Source organism: Carassius auratus, unplaced genomic scaffold, assembly GCF_003368295.1.
Source record: "Carassius auratus strain Wakin unplaced genomic scaffold, ASM336829v1 scaf_tig00014592, whole genome shotgun sequence".
Taxonomy (NCBI): Eukaryota; Metazoa; Chordata; class Actinopteri; order Cypriniformes; family Cyprinidae; genus Carassius; species Carassius auratus.
In genome coordinates, this window is record NW_020524512.1 from 31099 (window position 1) to 54936 (window position 23838).

A 23838-nucleotide genomic window follows, 5' to 3' on the forward strand; every position below is an offset into this window, starting at 1 on the left:
TAACCTCTTTTTTTTCAACTTATTCAGACATAAGGGTTTTATTTTTATATTTCATATAACTGTACCCACATGGAAAAAACGTATATAAACAAATGTGTTTCAATATAGGTTTTGATATAGGTTTTTAATATATGTGACATATAAAATTGGCCGTTTTCCTATATTATATGTACATATAATAAAATCACTATTAATCACAGGAATGGGACCGGACTGGAAAAAAATGTCAGCGGGAGTGGGCGGGACCGGGAATACACTTTGATCCCTAACTTTATACACAAATATAGCCTACCTTTTATATAAATAAACTACAAACTAGGGGTGTGCGATATGAAGATTTTTGATCATGGACGATAAAAATGTCTCCACGATCTAGGGTTGCCACCTTCAATACAGAAAAATAAGGGACGCCTGGGGGGACACCCCTCAGGGCCATGATGACCACAGGTCCGATGACGTGCCAGTGGTGGTAAATCACAACTTAAAACATGTTTTCATAAAAATATTAATTGCTAATGAACTTTAGTAATTGTATAAGGTGGCGTGATCACAGATTTTGGATAAAATATTTGTCATTGTTTGCAGACAGTAACACCATCCAAACAGTGAAACCACATAACCGATCTTCAAACATTTCTAAATTCATGTAAAACACACATTTTAAGATTAAGTTAATCTATTTTATATAGTATTTTGTTAATTCTACAGTAGCCTATTGAATAATGCAATCATTTAAATTAGTTATGTCGTTTATTTGCTTCACATAGACACTATATTTTTCTTATTAAATATATATCTCTTATCTCTTATTAAAATAATGCTTATGTGTCTGACTGTACACCTTAACCGTAATAAACAAAATGCTAACACTTTAAAATAAGGTTTATTACTTAACTACATTAATTAAGATTAACTAATAATGAACTAGACTTACACTCACCTAAAGGATCATTAGGAACACCTGTTCAATTTCTCATTAATGCAATTATCTAATCAACCAATCACATGGCAGTTGCTTCAATGCATTTAGGAGTGTGGTCCTGGTCAATACAATCTCCTGAACTCCAAACTGAATGTCAGAATGGGAAAGAAAGATGATTTAAGCAATTTTGAGCATGGCATGGTTGTTGGTGCCAGACGGGCCGGTCTGAGTATTTCACAGTCTGCTCAGTTACTTAGATTTGGAAAAGGGAAAAACATCCAGTATGTGGCAGTCCTGTGGGTGAAAATGCCTTGTTGATGCTAGAGGTCAGAGGAGAATGGGCCGACTGATTCAAGCTGATAGAAGAGCAACTTTGACTGAAATAACCACTCGTTACAACCGAGGTATGCAGCAAAGCATTTGTGAAGCCACGACACACACAACCTTGAGGCGGATGGGCTACAACAGCAGAAGACCCCACCGGGTACCACTCATCTCCACTACAAATAGGAAAAAGAGGCTACAATTTGCACAAGCTCACCAAAATTGGACAGTTGAAGACTGGAAAAATGTTGCCTGGTCTGATGAGTCTTGATTTCTGTTGAGACATTCAGATTGTAGAGTCAGAATTTGGCATAGACAGAATGAGAACATGGATCCATCTTGCCTTGTTACCACTGTGCAGGGTGGTGCTGGTGGTGTAATGTTGTGGGGGATGTTTTCATGGCACACTTTAGGCCCCTTAGTGCCAATTGGGCATCGTTTAAATGCCACGGCCTACCTGAGTATTGCTTCTGACCATGTCCATCCCTTTATGCCCACCATGTACCCATCCTCCGATGGCTACTTCCAGCAGGATAATGCATCATTTCACAAAGCTTGAATCATTTCAAATTGGTTTCTTGAGCATGACAATGAGTTCACTGTACTATAATGCCCCCCACAGTCACCAGATCTCAACCCAATAGAGCATATTTGGGATGTGGTGGAACGGGAGCTTCGTGTCCTGGATGTGCATCCCACAAATCTCCATCAACTGCAAGATGCTATCCTATCAATATGGGCCAACATTTCTAAAGAATTTCTTCAGCACTTTGTTGAATCAATGCCTCGTAGAATTAAGGCAGTTCTGAAGGCATAAGTGGGGCCAAACACAGAATTAGTGGTGTTCCTAATCCTTAAGGTGAGTGTATACAGCAATTGTTCATCTTTGTTGATGTTAATTTCCACATTTAATAATATTTTATTAAAATCTTTTTATATTAGTTAATGCACTGAACCATGCGCGTTTTTGCATTTGCACGGGGGTTACGGGGGTCATGACCCCCTTAAAAATCAGACCCATCTAATATAACCCCCCTCCCCACCAATATCATCATTCAGATTAAATATGAAATATTCTGAATGCATACTTTTGTTCGTTTTCTTTATTAATTTTATTTGCCAGCAAGAAAAATAGTATCATATTTTAAATAATCTGTAATGTACCCCCCGCACCGACTACTTGGTATTACCCAACCCGCTTTCTCTAACGTTACCAAGTTTTCACTATTTTTCGCAGTCGCTGAGATGAATGGTTGGAGAAAGCTGACGGAAAGATGAAAAGGACGCTAAAAGGCAGCCAGATGACTATGTTTCATTGTTGGTCGACACCAGACGAAAAAAAAAAATTCCTGACCAAACGGAGGTCCACTGTTGCTAAGTTAGCTGTTAAGTTAGCTCAGCGTTTCTCAAACTGGTGGGGATACAGACATGACAAGTGGGGCTCGACAAACAGGTTTTTTTGCCCGTCTTTTTTATTCCTTTATTCATTGACCATACACTCAAAACAAAACAAAGACGCATTTAAATGTACGCCTTACTTAACCTTTTCACACGTAAGTTTAAAAGTTTTTCAAGACGACCGTTATTGATAGATGTCTATGGTTGTATCAGTTTATGGTTCCCATGGAGACGCGTCATTCATTGCTTTTTTTTTCTCTTTTTTTTTTTTATTAATGCCAAAACACTTAATAACATGCCTTCAAACACAACAACCTCAAAACAATAGATGACAAATACGAGAAAAAAAGAATAAATAATTCAAAGAACATATAAATAACATAAACCAGAGGGGGAAAATTATACAAGGTTAAACATCGAAAGCATTTTTTGACTTTTGAATGACTTTTTGTTTTTTATGCCCATCAAAGATAAAACGTAAGAATTATAGTCAACCAGAAAAATTTACAGTACTGGGTTCTTACCCAAAAATTTACACTTATGAATAAAAATTTTTCCAAGTACAATAAAAAGATTAACAATATATTGAATACAAAAATTAGAATTGTAATAAAAGAAAATAATATCAAAAGTATTGATAGAAATTCTAGCATTTGTTTTATCTGAGAGATAGGTACATAACTCATTCCAAAATGATTTAACACAAACACATTCACAAAAAAGATGTACAATGGTCTCTTCTAAATTACAGAAAGTACAATTTTTTTCAATATTTTGCATATACTTATTAAGTACACTATTACAAGGGTAGCATCTATGTAATATTTTAAATGTGACTTCTTTTATTTTGTTTGTTAATAAATATTTGTGTGGAAGAGACCAAGCGGCACTCCAGTTAACATTGTACAATGCTATCCTTTTAAAAGAAGATGCTGGAATAGATTTTCTGTTGATATGATTTCGAACAAAGCGGTTATTGAATTTGTCCTCAACAATCAAAATCCCTTCTACTGAGATAGAATTGTTAGGGGTATAAATAGAAACAGGATTAAAGCTCTGCTCTCCTTTCAATAGAGTTTTTATACCACTAGGAATGGTATTAAATACAGTGTTATATTCTTTTAATGAATTATCTTTATTAATATGAATTATATGAATTATTAATAATTTATCCAAAAAGACACATGATGACTTAGGTCAATCCATTACAGAGAAGAGATAGGAAACTCTTGATAGACCCTCAGCTTTTGACAATAAGACTCGACCAGTGAGAGACAAATCTCTTGCTAACCAAGAATTAAACTTCTTTCTAATCATGTCTTTAATAGGATTGACATTAAGTTCTGATAGGACTATGTCTGAATTTAAATATATTTTTACACCCAAATAATTAATTACATCTTTAAGCTGAATTCCACAAATTGCTGTTTTATCTATATTTTGTAATGACAATATCTCACATTTTGAAATATTAAGAAATAGGCCAGACACTTGAGAAAAATCTTTAATGATCTCCATTGCTTTAGGAACCTCTGACTGATCTTTTAAGAAAAGCGTGGTATCGTCTGCATATTGGGAGATTTTTATTTCTTTATCATTGATTCTAATACCTTTAAACACATTGTTTTGGTTTACCATTAAATATAAAATTTGAGTAACTAACAGAAAGAGAAAGGGGGAGATGGGGCAACCCTGTCCTATTCCTCTGTAGATCGAAAATTTTGGTGTTGTTCCAGATATAAGTTTAACACAACTATTTCCTCTTACATATAAAGTTTTTACTGCATTAATAAAATAATTATTAAAATCAAAGTAATGTAACACACTAAAAATGAAGTTGTGGCTAACAGTATCGAAGGCTTTTTGGAAATCTAAAAACATAATTAGAGATGGATCTGAAACTAAGTCACGATAATCAATCAAATCAAGAACTAACCTTATATTATTTGATATGTGACGGCCCTTTATAAATCCAGATTGGCACTCATCAATTAAGTCATCCAGGCCATATTTAAGACGTTTTGTCAAAATAGAAGCTAAAATTTTATAGTCATTATTTAATAATGTGATTGGTCGCCAATTATTAATCAAAAGAGTATCTTTATGAGATTTTGGTATTAAACTAATAACACCCTCTCTCATTGACGGTGGAAGGCATATATTGACAAATGATTCTTCATAAACAGCGAGTAAAAATTTAGATAAATGGTCACAAAAAGTTTTATATAATTCTGAAGTCAACCCATCACTCCCCGGTGATTTATTGTTTTTTAAGTTATTAATGGCTTCTTTAACTTCTTCCAATGATATTTTTTTTAGAACATATGGAATTAAAGTCATTACTAACAGATCTCTCTAAAGTAACAGAATTTAAAATAGAAAAAGGGTCAACGACACTCGAGTCACTTTTGTATAAATTACTAAAAAAATCTGTAATATGCGATGAAATTATATTTTTATCCTCACAAACAACACCATCAATTTTCATTTTCCTAATCGTATTGACCTCCACTCTTCTTTTTTCAAGATTAAAGAAGTATTTACTATTTTTTTCTCCCATTTCTAACCACTGTTTTCTTGACCTAATAAAAGCTCCCTTGGCTTTTTCTTCATATATTTTGTCAAGTTTATTTTGGAGTTTATTTAAAGAGACCTGATCTTCTAAAGTGAAAGTGCCTTTCTCTATTAAATTATTAATTGCAGCTGAAATTTCAAGTAAATCTGCCTTCCTTTTGATAGCTAATCTTTTACCATAAGACCTAACAGCACATCCTATTTCAAATTTTAAAAGTTCCCATTGTTTACCAAACATACCACTATTAATTGCAGAGTTCCAATGTTTATGAATAAGTCTTTCTATGATGGATTTCAAGTCATCATAATTTAGTAACGAGCTATTGAGTTTCCAGTATCCTCCACTAATTCTATTGTCCTTACGTCCCGATAATGAAATTTTAAGTGTAATAACTTTATGGTCTGTCAGAGCAGCAGGCAATATAGATGAATCCAATATAAACTGCTCTAAGTCTGAAGAAACCAACCAAAGGTCAATGCGGGATTGTAGTGAGAAATTTTTGTTGCTCCAAGTAAATTGCTTAGTTAAAGGGTTTTTTACCCTCCAAATATCAATTAAATCAAGACTATAACTTAAACGTAAGAGGTCACTAGACTCACTGTTCGCTCTAGGGGGAAATCTATCTATGGAACCATTCATGACCAAATTAAAGTCACCACCTATAATTAATTTTGCATTAGGGTTGCTTCTCATGGTAGAATTTACATAGTTTTCAATTTCACCTAATAACAAAGTGTTTGCATCTTTTGAACAATACCCATAAACATTAACAATAATGAATTTACAGTCATTCATATCAATCAGTAATATTAACCAATGACCTTTAGAGTCTGCTTTACTCCACACACATTTTCCATGGAAAGTATGTGCCAAAATTGCCACTCCACCCGAGTGACTGGAACCGTGAGCCAACCACATCTCACCTCCCCATTGGTTTTTCCAAAAATTAAAATCCTCAGGGCACGAATGAGTTTCTTGAATGAAAATTAAATCACTTTTGAGTTCTTTGCAAAAAAGAAAAAAAGCTTTTCTTTTAACCAAGTTCCTCAGACCTCTGGCATTAATAGAACCTAACTTGAACACCATAAAAAAGGCGAATTCAATCAAATAATAATAAAAAAGTACTTTTAGAAAAAAAAAAGCTCTGCTTTTCTCCCTCTAAATCCGAAAGTAGAGGCAAACAGCCATATAGCAATTGTAAACTAAATCGCAAATAAAAGTGCTTATCTTCACAACAGTCATCCTTAAGTTTGCTTTAAGTGAACAGGACTCAGTATCCGTTTTTTCTGGAACGACTTCTCTGCCGTCAACGTATGCTTTGGCTCCGACGAAATAAGCCTTTTTTCCCTCGTTGCGTGCTTTTTGTATGTAAGGCCAAAGCAATGCACGGGACGCTTTTTCTTCCTTTGTCAGGTCTTCTCCTAAACGTAGTTTGCGTTCTTTAAGATAGTCGCTGTTTTTTGCACTCTTCCAGATGGAGTCTCTCACCCAGCGCAGCGCAAAAAGGATGATAACAGCCCTCGCTCGACCCGACACCGGCCTGCCCAATCTATGAGCTACATCCACCGCTTCACTCATCTTTGTCTTGAGTTCAGGTGCCACTCCCTTGCATATCTCCGTCACCTTGACCTTTACGTTTTCATTTTCTGCCTCTGGAACTCCGTATAATCGTAAACACCACCTCCGTTTGTAGCGCTCTGCATCAATTATTCTGTTTTCCAACTGAGATACAGCTCTTGCTTGCTCAGTAATTTTGGCTGTTAGTTCGATTTTAGATTTCTGCAAATCCACAATTTCAGCGTTGACAAAAAGGAGGGATGATTTCAACTCTTCAATGGTGTTAGAATTAGTTTTAATCATTTCTTCAAGGGAGTCAGCTCTCTTGTTGAGGACAGTGATGATGTTCTCTTGTAGCTCAAGTAACGAGAGATAACCTTTAGATTTCTTTGAAGCTGGGCTATTTGACGGCGTTTCGGGGAGAGGTTTACAGGATCCACCAAAGTCAAGTTCTTTTGAAGAACCTCTCATCTTGTTAGATACCGCAGGTTATGAGTGGTCCAAAAGTTTCTGAGGATCTCTTTTTTGCTTTGTATTTACGCCACTCATTTTAAGCTTTTTATCGTTAGCAATGTCGGTTCTACTGATTCAAATGTGTTTTTTCTTTTAAAGTTTTTAAGTTGTATTTCACTTAAAGAATTTAAGCATTACTACTGATAAGCACTTAAACAAACTAGATAATCCGTCTATTTACGCATTTTGAAGGAGTAATGGCCAAAGCCTTTACAGAGAAAATGATTATGCGTGCGTCGTCGGCGCCATCTTGTCGCCCTCCCCGTCATTCATTGCTTGTCACAACGCAAGCCACAATGGCACTGAATGACTGATGATCTGCTTTTATTTCCCTTTTCATTCAAAATTTCACACAAATTCGTTAGCTTTAGCAGGATATATCTGATAGTCCGATTGTCAAATATGTGCAAGAGGGTGTGTTTTGTTTTTCAAACACCTTAGGCCATTAGGCCACACCGGGAAGTCGTGGCCTAATGGTTAGAGGGTTGGACTCCCAATCGAAGGGTTGTAGGTTCTAGTCTCGGGCCGGCAGGAATTGTAGGTGGGGGGTAGTGCATGAATACCACGACTTAGGTGTCCTTGGGCAAGGCACTGAACCCCCAACTGCTCCCCGGGCGCCGCAGCATAAATGGCTGCCCACTGCTCCGGGTGTGTGTTCACAGTGTGTGTGTGTTCACTGCTCTGTGTGTGTGCATTTCGGATGGGTTAAATGCAGAGCACAAATTCTGAGTATGGGTCACCATACTTGGCTGAATGTCACTTCACTTAATTAATTAATTAAATAACGGTCGCGTTAGTTGAGCTGTCTGCGCAAAGTATTTTTGGTAAGTTAAAGTTATCTATCTCATTAAAATACCTAAAACGTACATTATTAGGAATTTACCACCTCCGGCTCAATTTGAGATTATTATTATTATTATTATTATTATTATTATTATTGTTTTTGTTTTTTTGCATGGAGTTTGCAAAATCACAAAATGAATCAAAAAGCACAACTAACGTTAACGTTAGTCCACACTTGTATTTTCTTATTAGAGTCTTATTTCATGCAAAGTGATAATGTTATTGCACTTTCATTTTCTCTATTTCTATCAAGAAAATGATTCAATAAATAAATAAATAATTAAATAAATAAATATATATATATATATATATATATATATATATATATATATATATATATATATATGCCGTGAGTTTAACCCCCATAGACCCAAAGTTATGCCATTGACTCCACCCACATATGTCTTCCTGCTTTTTTGTTGTAATAAGGAAATAAACATTTAAGCACGACGAAACTTCCACGTACAGGTATCACATTTCCTTATAACAGTAGTCTGTATATATGAAATATAAATGAGAACATTAAATAACGATTTTAAGAATGTAATAATTAACATGAGTAACATCAGTACAACCGTAACATCAACGGGTTTCAGTTTCATCTTGTCGCTGAACCGAAACTACTCACTGTTGACACGGGGTTATCTTTGCTGATGTGAACTGTTTTTTAGTTTGGCTAATTTTCTTAGTACAACTTTAACATGTACAACAAAATGTTGTAAGCATAGAGATTAAAGTTCAGCCGTATACATATACTATCATATGAATTCAGCAGATGCTTTTATCCAAAGTGACTTACAGTGAAAACAAGCTGAATGTTTGATCAGTGTGTGCTGATGAGAAACAAATAAGCTATTTCTAGGAAGACTTTTGAAGAATTCCATTTACATGCTTAAGCCATAAACGTTCAAAGCATATTTTTGTAACACAAGGCAACATACAACTCTCAACTGTAAATAAAATGCTATATATATATATATATATATATATATATATATATATATATATATATATATATATATATATATATATATATATATATATATATATATACACACACACACACATACATAGACCGGTATATATATATATATATATATACATACACCAGTGTGTATATATATATATATATATATATATATATATATATATATTAAAAAAATAATGCGGATGATGCTTACTGCATAATGATTTATTGTTTTCAGATTTAGTGAAAAATAACAGAAGATGCCGAATGGAAATTTAAATAATAAATAAACAAAGACATGAGACTGACTCATTTGGGGACAGAGAAGACTTCAGAACCATGGATCCTGGTTTCAAAGAGAAAAACAAACAAAAATGTGATGTTACCAGTTTCTCACAGACCCCTTGCCTGTGTAAGTCTTAATAATCGTGTTTACCTTCAACATAGTAGCCTAAAATGTATTTGATACTTGAGCCAAACACTGAATCACTACATGTAAAAAATCAAATATTTTTTTTTTGTTTTTGTTTTTTATTAAAGGTTGTGTAAATATATAAACATGTAGATGTAAATTAGTATTGTGATCACACAATTTATTAAATGTTAGTGTGAGAGTAGTGCAGTGAAGTATATTTATAAAGTAAATGTATTTTTTAGTTGGCATAAAGCGAAATTGCAATCATTTTTTCTTCCATATTTTTAGGGAAGAGGTTGTTGAAAATATTTGCTAATCTTTAATCTTAATATTTCAATTCATGTAGTGCATAATTATTTTCATCAGCACTATAACATTATGTCTTCTGTTTTACAGCAGGCAGAAGAAGTCCAAATTATGATCGCCCCAACAGTAAGTGAATTAAATGACACGGCAACAGCAATTTCATGTTTTGATGAAAGTTTTCCATTAAAACAGTATTCCATCTGCATACATAATAAATAAAAGCATAACATGTAGTACAGTATCTAAAATCCAAAGGCAGCAGGAGGAGCAGGAGCAGGAAAGGCTTGAATCAGAAGCCAGGGTTGTGTTGTTTCTTGTTGTTGCGTGAGTAACATTGATTTTGCATATTTTCTTTTGGGTTTTGTTGGAATATGATTGTGTGTCATTTTCATGGTTGTGTACCAAAATAGGGGTGAAGTGTTGTTGGCTAGAGGTCGACAGATATTGGATTTTACTGATACGGATAGCTAAGTTGCTCTACACTGGCCGATACCAATTCATCAAACAATAGTTTTTTTAAATGGATCCTGAACGAAAACATAAATAGTTATCTTAAAATAATTATATATAAATAGTTTATATATCAACATATATAAACCTACCTAAGCATAATTTGTAAATGAATAGCAATGTTATTATTAGTAATTATTAAATTGATCATTAACATTAGTTCATAGATTATTACCTAATGTTTACAGAAGAAGTGTAGAAAAAATATGAAAAATGTGTTAGGCTAATAATAGTAAATGTTGAAATTTTAAATTGAAATTAACACTCTAACAAGGAACAATACTTATACAGCTTTCATTAATCTTGATGTTACAAATGGACTCTTTATTGTAAAGTGTTTCCATTTTATATCAACATTCATACTTAAAGACAGCTTAATCTTTAATTATCTACGAAAAGACCATAGAACTGAAATGACATACATGTGGATATTGTATGTATACTCTCACATTTTATTTGCTTCTATTTTAGAACACTTGATGATTATCTAAGGTACTACTCACACCTGACGCATCGCATTGACTTTAAGTGGCAGTCTAAAACAGTTTATTGGATCACCAAATGGGCAAAAGTTCACTTCAAGAATGAACAATTGCTTTTGTTTGCAGTTCGCTGTTTAAAAAAACAGAGCAAATGGAAAGAGAAATCACAATATATAGGGTATTATAGCTCGATAAACAAATCATACTTTATTAGAGCCACAGAAAGACAAATATTTTGCTGAAAATGCACAATACATATTATAGCCTAGGGTAAAGTCATTATGTACATTTACAATAATCTGGGAGAACTATCATGTAATTTAATGGAAAACTATGTGAATGGCGCTCTGTGGTGGGCACGGTTTTATGTGGGTTGCATTCAGGGACGGACTGGGACTAAAAAACGGCCCTGGACTTTGACTAGGCAAGGCCCAAAGCAATCGGGCGCCCGTAAACTACAACAATAACGCCTGGCATGAGTGTCACAAGACTTTAATTGTGGCTCATGATACCATACCATCCAAATTATAGCAATAGCACAGATGTTGACTAGATGTTCAGCTGTAGTGAGTGTCTTTCTCTGGTTTAAGCTCAACCTGAATAAACAAAGATGGAATGGATTTATTTTTTTAAACAGGTTTTATTCCAAGATGGCATGGAATAGTTTATATAATATGCTGTTATAACAGAATCAGGGTATCTTCCGTCCATTCCAAATCCGTTTTCATTTAAAAAAACAGAAAACAAAAGACTCAAGAGGATTCAAGTGAGAGAACATGAATTCAATAAGGAGAAATGGAAAAATGGCTTGTTTATTCGTTATTCCATCTAGGTTAACAAACAGAAAATTAGTTTTTGACTTGATTTCTCATTTTGTCGTTTGGGGTTTAAAAAACAGTTTATAGCTTCAATATTTCATTCGCACTTGTGGGCGGAGCTGAAACGCTCCTTTCATCTGATTGGTCGAATCGCTCCGCCTTTAACTCGGTCTTACATTCTTTCAAAATAAGAGTCTTATAAGAGTAGTGTCTGAAACCACCGCTCACTGTTAATTAACATAATATTTGAGTCAGATGTTACTGCGCACATAATTCGTGCTGCTGTGACTTGCAAGTCACCCCTTTAAATTATTTCTAGGTTATAGTATTGTATGAATATTGTCCCACTGTAAATACAGTACAAATAGTTTTGTCTCCTTGGATAAAAGTGAAGTGGAAATAAAAATCAATAATAGACTGAACAGTTCCATGATAATATGTCTGTAACATTTACCACTCTCATATTTTAAGTCAAAAGGCACTAGGTAGGTGTGTGTGTGACATTAATAATTAATTGGGAAAATTAATATAATTAAATTTATGAAATAAATTAGTAATATTTGTTTTATTACATAATAAATTGAATGATGTTTTTCTTTTAGTCTTCTTTGTTGGCCTTGAGAAAGCCAACATATATTTGAACATTATTATCATTTATTATGAGAGTAATTGACAATGACTAAAATTTTAATGTTTCACCAAATTTCCTTCTCAAAAAATCCTAGTGACTTTCATAATCTGAGCAATGAAGGTCTTACACTTAATGTCCACTAGAGGGGGAGACAGGATTTCTATTTACGTAAAATGGCAAATAAATACATGAATTTCATGTGTACTACCATGAATATCCCATATCTGTGTACAAGAATAAACTTCACACTTCAAGCTGTACTTAAAACTTCCCATTCTGGCTTTTTCAACGTACCTCCAAATTTATTTTAAGATTTATTTTTTATTCACACTGGTTTATGCATTTAATGTTTGTCCATCTGGAACTTTTATTTTTCATGAGCTGTACATTTTAAGATGTACTCGGTGTTGATAAATCACATGCACTGAATGTAAAGTGCTAATGTCAGGACTCTCACTCCTCCTCCTGGATGGCCAGTGTCCTGCAAAGTTTAGATACCCCAAATAAACACACCTAAGCTAAACAAGGTCTTCAGGATCAGTAGCAATGTCCAAGCAAGTGTGTTGGAACTGAACTCTGCAGAACATGGTTCTCCCGGTTCAGGACTGGGTTTTAAATCTGTAAATTAATTTGTACAGTTGGGTGTCTGCATGCAGAGGTGTACTTCAGTAAGTACAATGTAAACTGTAATCTATAAAGACAAAATCTTCAGATCAGCATTTAGGCCATTGCCTTGAGGTCTCCATCCATTGGTCAAAACAGACCTCGCACCCCACCACACTCCTGCTAGCTGTCAACATAAATTGCGGCTGGTGCCAAATAAAAAATTTTATGTATCCCTTGTTTATTGTTCAAATTCACTACCCTTTCGTTATGTTCGGGATGAAAACATCCACTCAATTAAACTGCTATAAGCATTAGATAATTTTTTTTCTCCCTAATTTATTGTTGGTGGCTGTTTTTTTTCACCGACTTCCATTATAATGACATGTTTTGATTGCAAAGCCATGATACATAATCATGCATTCTTGATTGTTTGTGGTTTTCCCTGTTGGGAAGAGGTAACATTTGTTATTTTTTTACAGTTGATCACTAGGTGGGGACCATCAACCCTTTAGATAGGCCTGTGCAAAAAAAACTTAGTTTCTGACTTGTATATGGAGTTATATGGAGTATAACATCAAATTATATTGTGTGTATGTGTTTAAGAGATAGAGAGAGAGAGAGAGAGAGAGAGAGAGAGAGAGATAGACTTTTGCGCACTTACCTTGATGTATTTGAGAAAATCTAAATGTACACCTCAGCTCTCAGAACTACATGGAGTATTTATGCACCTGCTGCCTTTTAATGGTGGTGATAAGTATAGACTAAAAAAAACAAAGTACATGGATTTAAACACGTGCATGCCATCCTGCTGGTCATTTGATGGTGAGAAGAGCAGCAAGCAATACGGGAAAGGGCTTGACTTGAACCAAAGTTTTAGAAATGATTATGCAGCTTGACCCCTCCAGCGAGTTGCTGATTATTTGAAGTTGGTATTGCATTTTGGTCCATAATCAATTATGTTCAAAGTAGTTTTTTTAAATAAGATTTAAAGGTTTTAAACTGGCTTCACCATCAAGAAAAGACAAGCATTTCACACATAGGCCATCCGTACTTTTCACCATCAAAAGGCAGCAGGTGCATAAACACACTTCTTTTTTTTATTGTTTAGTCCATGTAGTTCTGAGAGCATGAGGTGCATATTTAGATTTTTTCAGATACATCAAGTTAAGTGCACAAAGGTCTCTCTCACTCTCTCTCTCTCTCTCTCTCTCACTCTCTCTCTCTCTCTCTCTCCAACACAAACACACACACACTATAATTTGCTTTTAAACTCCATATAACTCTATATACAGGCCAGAAACTAAGCCTTTTTTTGCACAGGCCTATCTAAAGGGTTAATGGTCCCACCTAGTGATCAACTGTAAAAATAACAAATGTTACCTCTTCCCAACAGCGAAAACCACCAACAATCAAGAGTGCATGATTTTATGGTGTCATGGCTTTCCAATCAAAAAATGTCGTTATAATGGAAGTCAATGGGGCAAAAACAGCCACCAACAATAAATGAGGGAGAAAAAAATAAAATTTAATGCTGCACAAAAACTAACAATACATCAAAGCCAATCTTGTTACTAATCTTTGACCTGTCCAAGACTGTCATAAAAAGTAAAAAAATATCCAGTCCACAATTACTTTTTATATTGAAAATATAAAAATGTGTGTGTGTTTTTTCTTCCCAAATCTGTGAGTAATTAAAGAGTTAAAATCTTGGATTTTTTTTTAACATTTGGTAGTTTTGATCAGGACTGAGGGTGATTAATAGATTTATGCCAAAAAAAAAAAAAAACTTTATCGGAGACATTTTTACAGCATTTTAATTTAGTGGGTGTTTTCATCCCAAACATAACAAAAGGGTAGTGAATTTACCCACAGTATACTGTTGAGTTTTGGAAAAATTTCAAGCATTTTCCCAAAATAAGTGTCAAAATAAGATTTGTCACCAAAAATCATTCCATTAGCTGAAACACAGAGAAAGTTGTGGCCAAAATAAGACTCAAATTTACCCCCTAGTGGACGAAAACGTCCCCAACAACGCATAGGGGGTATTGTGTAACAGCAAGTCATTTGTGCAAGTACATTTGACTTGCAGTTTTCCAAAACTTAATCATTTTTATTTGGCACCAGCTGCAGTAGTTAATGTTGTTTTATATTGCCACAGCTATCATGTAGCTAAGGTATACCCCCTTCCACCCCATCTATCATTGAAGAACCTTTGTTACACAGATATGGCATATTCATGGTGGTACACATGAAATTAATGTATTTATCTGTCATTTAAATTTACGTAAACAGAAATCCTGTCTCCTGTCTTAAGATCGAATTGAAGGCGGAGCGAGTCGACCAATCAGATGAAAGTAGCGTTTCAGCTCCGCCCACAAGTGCGAATGAAATATTGAAGCCATAAACCGTTTTTTAAACCCCAAACGACAAAATGAGAAATCAAGTCAAAAACTAATTTTCAGTTTGTTAAAGGGACAATAAGTAACTTTTTAGGTATTTTATTATCTAAAATCAATATTTTTATTCATAAATATGCCCTCAATGGTGTACAAATACCTATGCCAATGTTTAAACTAATCCTTGTAAATGAAGAATTTATTATCTTTATATACATGGGACGGGTAGGTCGACGGAGGCTTCCATGTAGTTCCGCCATCTTGCAAAACTATAATAGCAGAGAGGGACAAAAAGTACTAAGCCAACGCGTTTCCACAACGCGTTTTCGGTCAGAGCCAGAAACGCAGGTGCAGAGCAGTGAGAGGCGCTTGAAACTGCACCGGCAAGTCTGGATTGCATTCTTATTATGGACCATTCATATGCCGCGCCACAGGAGAAGAAAACATAGTCGCCAAAACAGTAAAAATAGAACGTAAAAGGAAACGTGACCGTAGATTACAGAAAACAAGAGTTAATGTCGGGGAAGCTTTTTCTAGGTGGAAAGAGCTAATGCTTGATAAAGATTTCAAAAGAGACGCTGAAGTGGCCAGTTTTCTTCTCGACAGGTAAGTCAGTGTTACAGTCTATATTATAATATTTTTTTTATATCTAACAATGCATATAATTCAGAAAATATAACAAATAAATTAGACATAACTACTAATTACAATATTTAATGTTTTCCACAGTCAGTAATTCATACTGTAACATTCGTTTGTTAGTTGTCATGTTGCACTTCACCTGAAGGAAAACTCGACGAAGTGCTATTAGAAGACATCCTGTCAAAGCTTTTTGGTACATATCGCCTACCCTAGATGCAACGCGCATTTGAAAAAGCGAGACGCTGGAGAGCAAAATTAGTTTGAATGCAAAATACAATTTCACCACTAGATGGGAGTAATTCCTACTTAGTGTCCCTTTAACCTTAGATGGAATAACGAATAAACAAGCCATTTTTCCATTTCTCATTATTGAATTCATGTTCTCTCACTTGAATCTTGAGTCTTTCGTTTTCTGTTTTTTAGTTGAAAACGGATTTGGAATGGACGGAAGATACCCTGATTGAATCAGCATATTATACAATCTATTCCATTCTGTCTTAAAATGAATTTATTTCTTAATAATTTTAATTTATGTAGTAATTAATCTTACTGCACATAAAAATACTATTATCTAAATGAAAATACACCATTACAAATGTAACTTCTGTATTCAAAATCTTCAAAGTTTGTAAGCATTAACTGTAATGTTACCAATATTTTTAAAAATAAAAGCACAACATATTTCTTAATATTAGCTACTGCATGTGACATTTTACAGCTAAAATGTTGAAGTTTAGCTGTTTTAACTATTGTAATCATTAAAAATGTAGCAACTTGAATATCAGTTCCTAACATCATCCCTAGCAAGTAACTCTCTTTCTCCTCTCATGTTCCTTACTTGGATCTGGATCTGCCTGTGGAACCAGCTCATCTTTCTGTCCCTCATCATCATCACAGGTGGCATGTTGCTTCATAGCTATCTGGCTCACTTCACTGCTGCTAATATTTAACTGCGAGGTGCTGCAGCTGGAAAATATTGCTATATATTTCAGTTAGTTTGGGAAATTTAGCGGCTTCGGTATCTAAATTCCGCTTTTTTTTCCTCTCTCTCACCTTCTCAGTCCCACCCTTTTCTTTCGCTTTTTTACCCGCGGCCGCATTATGCATATTGTTTGTTTGTTTCTATGCTTCTTCTATCTAACGTTAACGTCTTTGCTGTTCATTTCTTCCTACTCTTCCACTTCTTATTCTTCTTGGTGGCCACGGACAGTGCAACTGGCATCCAACCAGGGGGCAAGGAACTCGACTGGAAGTTGAAGTCGGGTGGGGGCTGCCATCTTTTAGCAGAACTTCACTTGCGTTAGCATTCCCATTGACTCCCATTCATTTTGGCGTCACTTTGACAGCGAATAACTTTACATCTGAGGCGTTTAAAGACTCCGTTTGTCCATTATTTATTTCTAAAGATACACGGCAATGTATAAAGGGCTCCATTACCTTCTATGTTACATTATTGCCCCGTGTAAACAGTTTTTGTAAAAAATAGGCTAACGATTGCGTCATAACCACTCGTCTCTCTGTCGCATTACCGTACAGACAAGAGGAGAAGCTCGCAGGCAATTAACTTAATATGGCGTAGTGGCGTTACATTTTAAAATACTATACAAAATAATTAATCAGAATACTTACTCCTGCTCACTCACGCCAAAGAACTCCCCGCTCAAGCTCGCCGTCTCTGCAAGATTAACGATGGCAGTTTGCACGCACAGCCACTTAGAAGATTTACATCTGTCAGACAGGTTGCTGATGTCGTCAAGCTTCGTTTGAGTCTGCGCGTCAGAAACGGAAATGCTAAAAAATGCTAAAAATGGGCTTCACTTGTCTCAATTGAGTTCCAATGGGGTTGCTGTGTCCATTTCTTTTACTGTCCATGCATCCAACGTGTATTCTTCTTCTTCTTTTTTGTTTTTAACGGCGGTTGGCAACCAGCTTTTGGTGCATTACCGCCACCCTCTGCTCCGGATTAAAGGTGTATTGCTGCCACCTACAGTACTGGAGTGTAAAACAGATTAGCGGGGTGAAAAAAAACAGGTGATGACTGCACGTGTGGCGGGTGGTGGGCCAGCCCGATGGCCGTCCTGGAATACCGGCCGTTCTGTGATTCTCCTGATCACACAGATGGCCAGTCCGCCCCTGCCTGTTTCCACACTCTAATCAGCTAATTAACTCAAAACACCTGCAAAGCCTTTAAATGGTCTCTCAGTCTAGTTTTATAGGCTACACATTCATGGGGAAGACTGCTGTCTTGACAGACGCTTGCATCATTATGAAAAGCTATTGTTTTTAACTCAATTCATTGCAGACGCACCTGGAAAAAACGAGCATGTTGCGAGCGCGTCACTTCCATTATGAGCGCACATACCTCATTTGAATTAATGAACTTGAGCACAAAAAAATACATGATATGTGAATGGCCCCTTCATGGGTCAAAATGTTTCCTTTCGGTTAACGGTTAAATGGTCAATATGAGCATACCTAACTGGCATATAAACATAATATAACATACAAAATTTTAAATTTAGCCACCCAAAGTTAACATGTTGGTATTTCTTGCTCTATATCTGCCATAAAATAAAATAAAAGTTTATTGATTTTTGAAAAGGTGTACCTGCGTTATTATGCCATTATCATTATATTAGTTGAAACTGGTCTTAGAGCGACAATATTATCATTTATTGCGATAATTTCTTGCACAATTTATTGTCCAGCAAAATTTGTTATTGTGACAGGCCTAGTCTTAAGTTATATTCTAATTTTAAGAATAATGAAGATCATGAGATTCCTTAGTTGTCAGTTATAATCATCCAAATTAAAATAAATAAACATTTGAATTATACCAGTTTGTGTGTAATGAATGAATATAAGATACAAGTTTCACTTTTTAATGGAATTAGTGAAATCAACTTTTCGATGATATTCTAATTATATGTCCAGCACATGTACTTGGCAAATGGCATAACTTTCACACTTTCTGATGTTGTCTGTGGTACAGGTGTGGCTTAACAAGAGGAATACAACAACTGTAGCCAAATTCTTTGAGACTTCTGCTTGTGGTGGCTTTTGATGCCTTGACCCCAGCCTCAGTGCATTCCTTGTGAATTCTCTAAAATTCTTGAATCCAGTTTTCTTGATATTCTTCATAAGGCTGTAGTTCTCTCGGTTGGTTGTGGATCTTTTTCTTCCACACTTTGGTCCACTCAGCTTCTATTAAAATGCTTGCTTAATAGAAAGCACTTCAGAATGGGGAACTAGTTCAGGATCAGCTGGACTCAAAGAGATAGGTGCTGGTTTAGGAATACCAGCTGATCTTACTGACAGAAGCGTGGGATCCTTTACCCTGGATGCCAGCTGGAGGAATTGAAGAAGTGACCTCGAAGATCTGAGTCCAAACGGAAAGTGACGAGACTCTGGAAGTTCTGCTGAGACATGATCAGGCTTGACATGGGCAGGCTCTGGAATGGCGGCCAATATGGGATGAGACTCAGGAATGGCGGCCATCTTGCAAAAAGTCTCTGGATTGGCAGCCAATCTGGGCAGAGACTCTGTTTCTCCAACAGTAAAAGGAGAACCACATAACAACAGCCCGTTAAACTCCCCTTCAGGTTACAATGATTAAGTTGGTTTAATGAGTCCAAAATGTAACAAGTTGTACGCATTTTAGAATTAGTCTGATTCAAAGGAGAATCAGAAGTCTGACTCCTGACTGACAAGAGGAGGAGCTGGGGATGGAGTAAGGTAATTAGCTGATGATGATACTGGGGGACCTTATATATGAATGCTTAGATAGGTGTCTTATTTCTATAGGTAGATGGGGATCAGCTGAGAGTCAGCTGATGTAATGTTGACTAATATGACCTACCAGAACTAACACTACGCTTGATTTCTGTCAGGAGCACTATCATCAAAGATGACTGACAAATAGCATACAGTTTGGATTGGTGGCATGGTTCCATTATGAGCAAGAACTCTATGCACATCCATGCAGCCTAGCATGGAGAAGAGCAAGGGGAGCAGCAATAACCCCCCAAAACAAATTAATATGCTGATATCCCCCAACACAAACTGATATCAAAATCTTAAAGCCTTAAGCAACAAGCATGTTGCCCTTATCCAATGACCAAAAAAATATGTTGTCAAAACCCACATAACCTGTAGCAAAAAGCATTTAGCCTTTTACAGATTACCTAATAAGTATGTTGCCAAGTTCGCCGTGATTTTGCCAAGGAAGACATGTTCCTGGATCCACATCTTAACAACATTATTGTCCAAAAATCAAAACTTAACTCAATCCCTATCCCTAAACCTAACCCTACCCATAATTTATTCCTAAAATCAGTGGGAAATGATAGCTGATAAATAAAGGTGTAGAAGCACCTAACCCTGATTGTAAGCCTAAAACAGATATTTTCTGAAAAGTTATATCTCAGTTCTGATTGGTTGATTGGAATGTTGTTCCATGATTAACAAGGATGTTGATCCAGGAACATGTACTTGGTGAAATCACACTCGCCATGTTGCCAATACCTTAAAAACTTAAGCAATACGTTCTCAATAACAACGAGACAGTCTTAAGAAAAATATGTTCCCGATTCAACTACAGCTTTAAGTACAAACATGTTTTGAATAATGACCTGATTGCTCTGGAACAAGCATGTTCCCAACAATACAACTATAACTTAAGAACAATCGTGTTCCCAATACGACTAGATAGCTTAATAACAAGCATGTTTCCAATTCAACTACAGCTTTTAGAACAAGCATGTTCCAATAACATTCAGATAGGTTTGGGACAAGCATGTTCCCGACAATACAACTATAACTTAAGAACAAGCATGTTCCTAATATGACTAGACAGAAAAAGCATGTCTGATACTAGAGCAGAATCAAAGCTGACCTGACTGTTGCATCTGAAATGGAAAATGCTGCCTTTGGACACATTTTAAGATGTGGAAGACATCTAGACACTTTAAATCCAATGTTATTTCAAAAACAGTTCCGGTTCCCAGACACACTGCTGAAAATAACAGTTGGCCTAAATTTTCATCCATTATTTTACCTACAGATCGTTGAATTTCTTACATATTTCTGCTCATTTAAAATCAGATACAGATGAAGTAGCACTGTAAAACATTTGTTTGAATGCATTATTGAGAGAGTGATTGCCTGTGAATAAGTGTTGTAGTACTTGTTTAATATCAAAACATTCAGTATCTAGAAGGAACAAACAAATTCCTTGACAACTATAACCTCCAACTCATGCATTGCTGTCATAATAGCCTTCACATTCTTTCTGATTTGAGTGATCCATCTGTATCAAGCTAGCTTAATATGTTTAACATGTGAATTTTTGCTAAATATGCAGTTATATTACAGGCCGTTGGCATGAATTGTACTTGTGATGGAGCGCTGCTGGAGGGTTCTTGGAGCAAGTGAAAAACATTACGCTCCCACTTTTTAAAAAATCCGCTTCTCCCTCTATTCAAAATGACAGCGCTTTGTTCCCAATTCTGCTCTGCTCACTTTGGTGTCAAGAATGTTCCTTTCATCCATTTTTATTCGTGCTGAGGCCCATAACATTTTCTCCAGTGTTAATATAGACAAAACAGACAAAGCAAATAAACACAAAATTGATGGATCTGTGTAACTATTAAATATAAAAACAAAATTCTATAATCAGTTCTTAATATTCTTAATATGTTTTAAATGCTAAACATGACAACTCAAATTATGTTTGTAAAGAAACTGACTTTATTTTGGAACTCATAGAAGTTAAAATATTTCTGCAACTAGCATGAGGTTCTTTTGTGAAGAATGTTCAAATGTCATTACAGAGAACATACTGCATGTGTGTTTGTGTTTCAGTGAGTGATCTGAGGATTGTTCTTCTTGGGAAGAGTGTGTCAGAAAACAGTGGAGTGGGAAACTTCATTTTAGGACGAGCAGCATTTGACAGTGAAGCTCCTCCAGATGTTGTGGAGAGAGTCGGAGGAAGATTGAAGGACAGACATGTGATCATCATCAACAGTCCTCGGCTGCTCCAGACAAACATCTTATGGTATCAGATGACACAGACAGTGAGAGAGTGTGTGAATCTGTCTGATCCAGGATCCCATGTAATCGTTCTGCTCCTCAGTCATGAGCAGTGTTCAACAGAAGATCAAGAGTGTGTGGAGAAGGTGCTGGACTCTTTCTCCGAGCGCATTTATCAACACACCATGGTGCTCACAACACAAGAGCCCACTGAAACCAATGACATCCTACAGAAAATCATTCAGAAATGTGCAAACAGACACTTCAGTCTTCATAGAAGCAGTTCTCCTTGTGATCTTCTGCAGATGTTTGAGGAAATTGTGAAAGTGAATGACGGACAGCACCTGGATTGTGCTGAAGCTTCACAGTATTTTAATATAGAGCAACAGGCCACAGAAAAAAGTAAGTGTGACAATATCTGATGCTTCTAGTGATAAATGAATGCTCTGTAAATTTATTTTTCTTCTATCAGTTTCAGAGAGTATAAAGCTGAATCTGGTTGTGTGTGGGAGTGACGTGACATTAAAGTCCTCCATATCAGAGCTGATCCAGCAGCAGACAGATGTGAAGCTTCATGGACATAAGATCAGTCTGCTGCAGCTTCCAGCTCTGATTCAGCTCTCAGAGGAGGAAGTGATGCGTCAGATTCTTCGCTGTGTGTCTCTCTGTCATCCTGGAGTTCATGTTTTCCTCCTCATTATTCCTGATGCTCCAATCAATAATGAAGACAAAGCAGAAATGGAGGAGCTCCAGAGGATCTTCAGCTCAAGAATCAACAAACACATCATGGTCCTCATAATGCAGAATTCAGAGCATCAGACTGCAGAACTCAATGAAGAAACACGGTCTGTTATTGAGAGTTTTGGAGGACGACATTATTTCTTTGGTCCCAAAACACAAGTGTCTACATTGATGGAGAACATAAAGCAGATGCTGGAAAAAAATAGAGGCAAGGTTTTTTCCACCGAGACATTTTTGGAGGCACAGATGAAAAAACTACTGCGGTTTGAAGAGATGGAAAAGAAAATGCATTCACTAGAGACACGTTTACTGTCAAAAGGTAATGACCAGAAAATCTATTTATATTTTACATTAAGACATTTATTAATTTGGAAGACATCCAAAGTGAGGAATACAACAAAGAGGTTCACCTATGGAGGCAAAACACGACAACAATACAAAGTTTGGTATTTAAACTTAAGAGCTGGAAAAGGGAGAATTGAGATTGAGAATTGAGAACTGAGATTTGAGTTTTACAGCTTAATTCTAATTGTTAAAAACATCAGATGTGAAAATCAAAAGTCCTACATTTTACGAAAAAGTAGATTATTAGTTATTATATATTCAAAACAATAATTTTAAAACAATACAATACACAATTTTTTTTTCCAACAACCAAAGTTGACCAAGGTGTTGTACAAGAAAAAATAATTACAGAAGACACCAAACATACAACATAAATTAACACTATGACGAAATAAAACAGATAGCAGTCATCAAGAAATTGTCACATTTGATATCCAATGAAGATGAAGGAAGATGCAGAAACTTAAAAAACAAAAGTACTTCTTAAAAAAAATGTTTTTATGTTCAGTAACATTCTTCAAAATGAGATAATAGTAATATGTTATTGCCGTAAATATTCAAAATCGTAGCAACAGCATCTCAGCTGGAAAAGTGCTGTGCCAACAAAGTGTTCTCTTGGAATTCATTAACATACATGTCTGACTATCAAATTGTAAAAATTCGTCAAATGAGTGGGAGGAAGCAAGTGTGAATTAATGCATTTTTTATAATAGAAAATAAACAATGAACACGAAGACAGGTGATACTGGTAGTCTTGACGGAAAATGCAAAGTCCAGGAAGAGGCAGAGCTCACAGATGATCTGGGGTGCGATGGTG

At 35.6% G+C, this 23838-nt stretch overlaps 1 protein-coding gene across 2 annotated transcripts; it reads left to right on the forward strand.

Moving 5' to 3' along the window:
• Window positions 1-8520: 8520 nt before the first annotated feature.
• LOC113074430 (GTPase IMAP family member 4-like) lies at window positions 8521-23285 on the forward strand. 2 transcript variants are annotated; one of them, XM_026247278.1, is made up of 5 exons: window positions 8521-8600; window positions 9338-9511; window positions 9911-9946; window positions 21768-22343; window positions 22408-23285. In XM_026247278.1, exons 2-5 carry the CDS (start codon window positions 9439-9441, stop codon window positions 23169-23171), a joined length of 1449 nt encoding a protein of 482 aa, XP_026103063.1. In that variant the 5' UTR covers window positions 8521-8600; window positions 9338-9438; the 3' UTR covers window positions 23172-23285. The 2 variants fall into 2 exon arrangements, with proteins under 2 accessions (XP_026103063.1, XP_026103064.1); XM_026247279.1 differs by having other exon boundaries at window positions 21768-22337; window positions 22408-23281.
• Window positions 23286-23838: the final 553 nt, after the last annotated feature.

Bases quoted from the DNA above. Each gene is read 5' to 3' on its own strand.
- LOC113074430 (XM_026247278.1), top strand. From the start codon at position 9,439: ATGGATCCTGGTTTCAAAGAGAAAAACAAACAAAAATGTGATGTTACC. The intron at 9,512-9,910 runs GTAAGTCTTAAT...TCTGTTTTACAG, and splicing joins CTCACAGACCCCTTGCCTGT to CAGGCAGAAGAAGTCCAAAT. The intron at 22,344-22,407 runs GTGACAATATCT...TTCTTCTATCAG, and splicing joins GGCCACAGAAAAAAGTAAGT to TTTCAGAGAGTATAAAGCTG.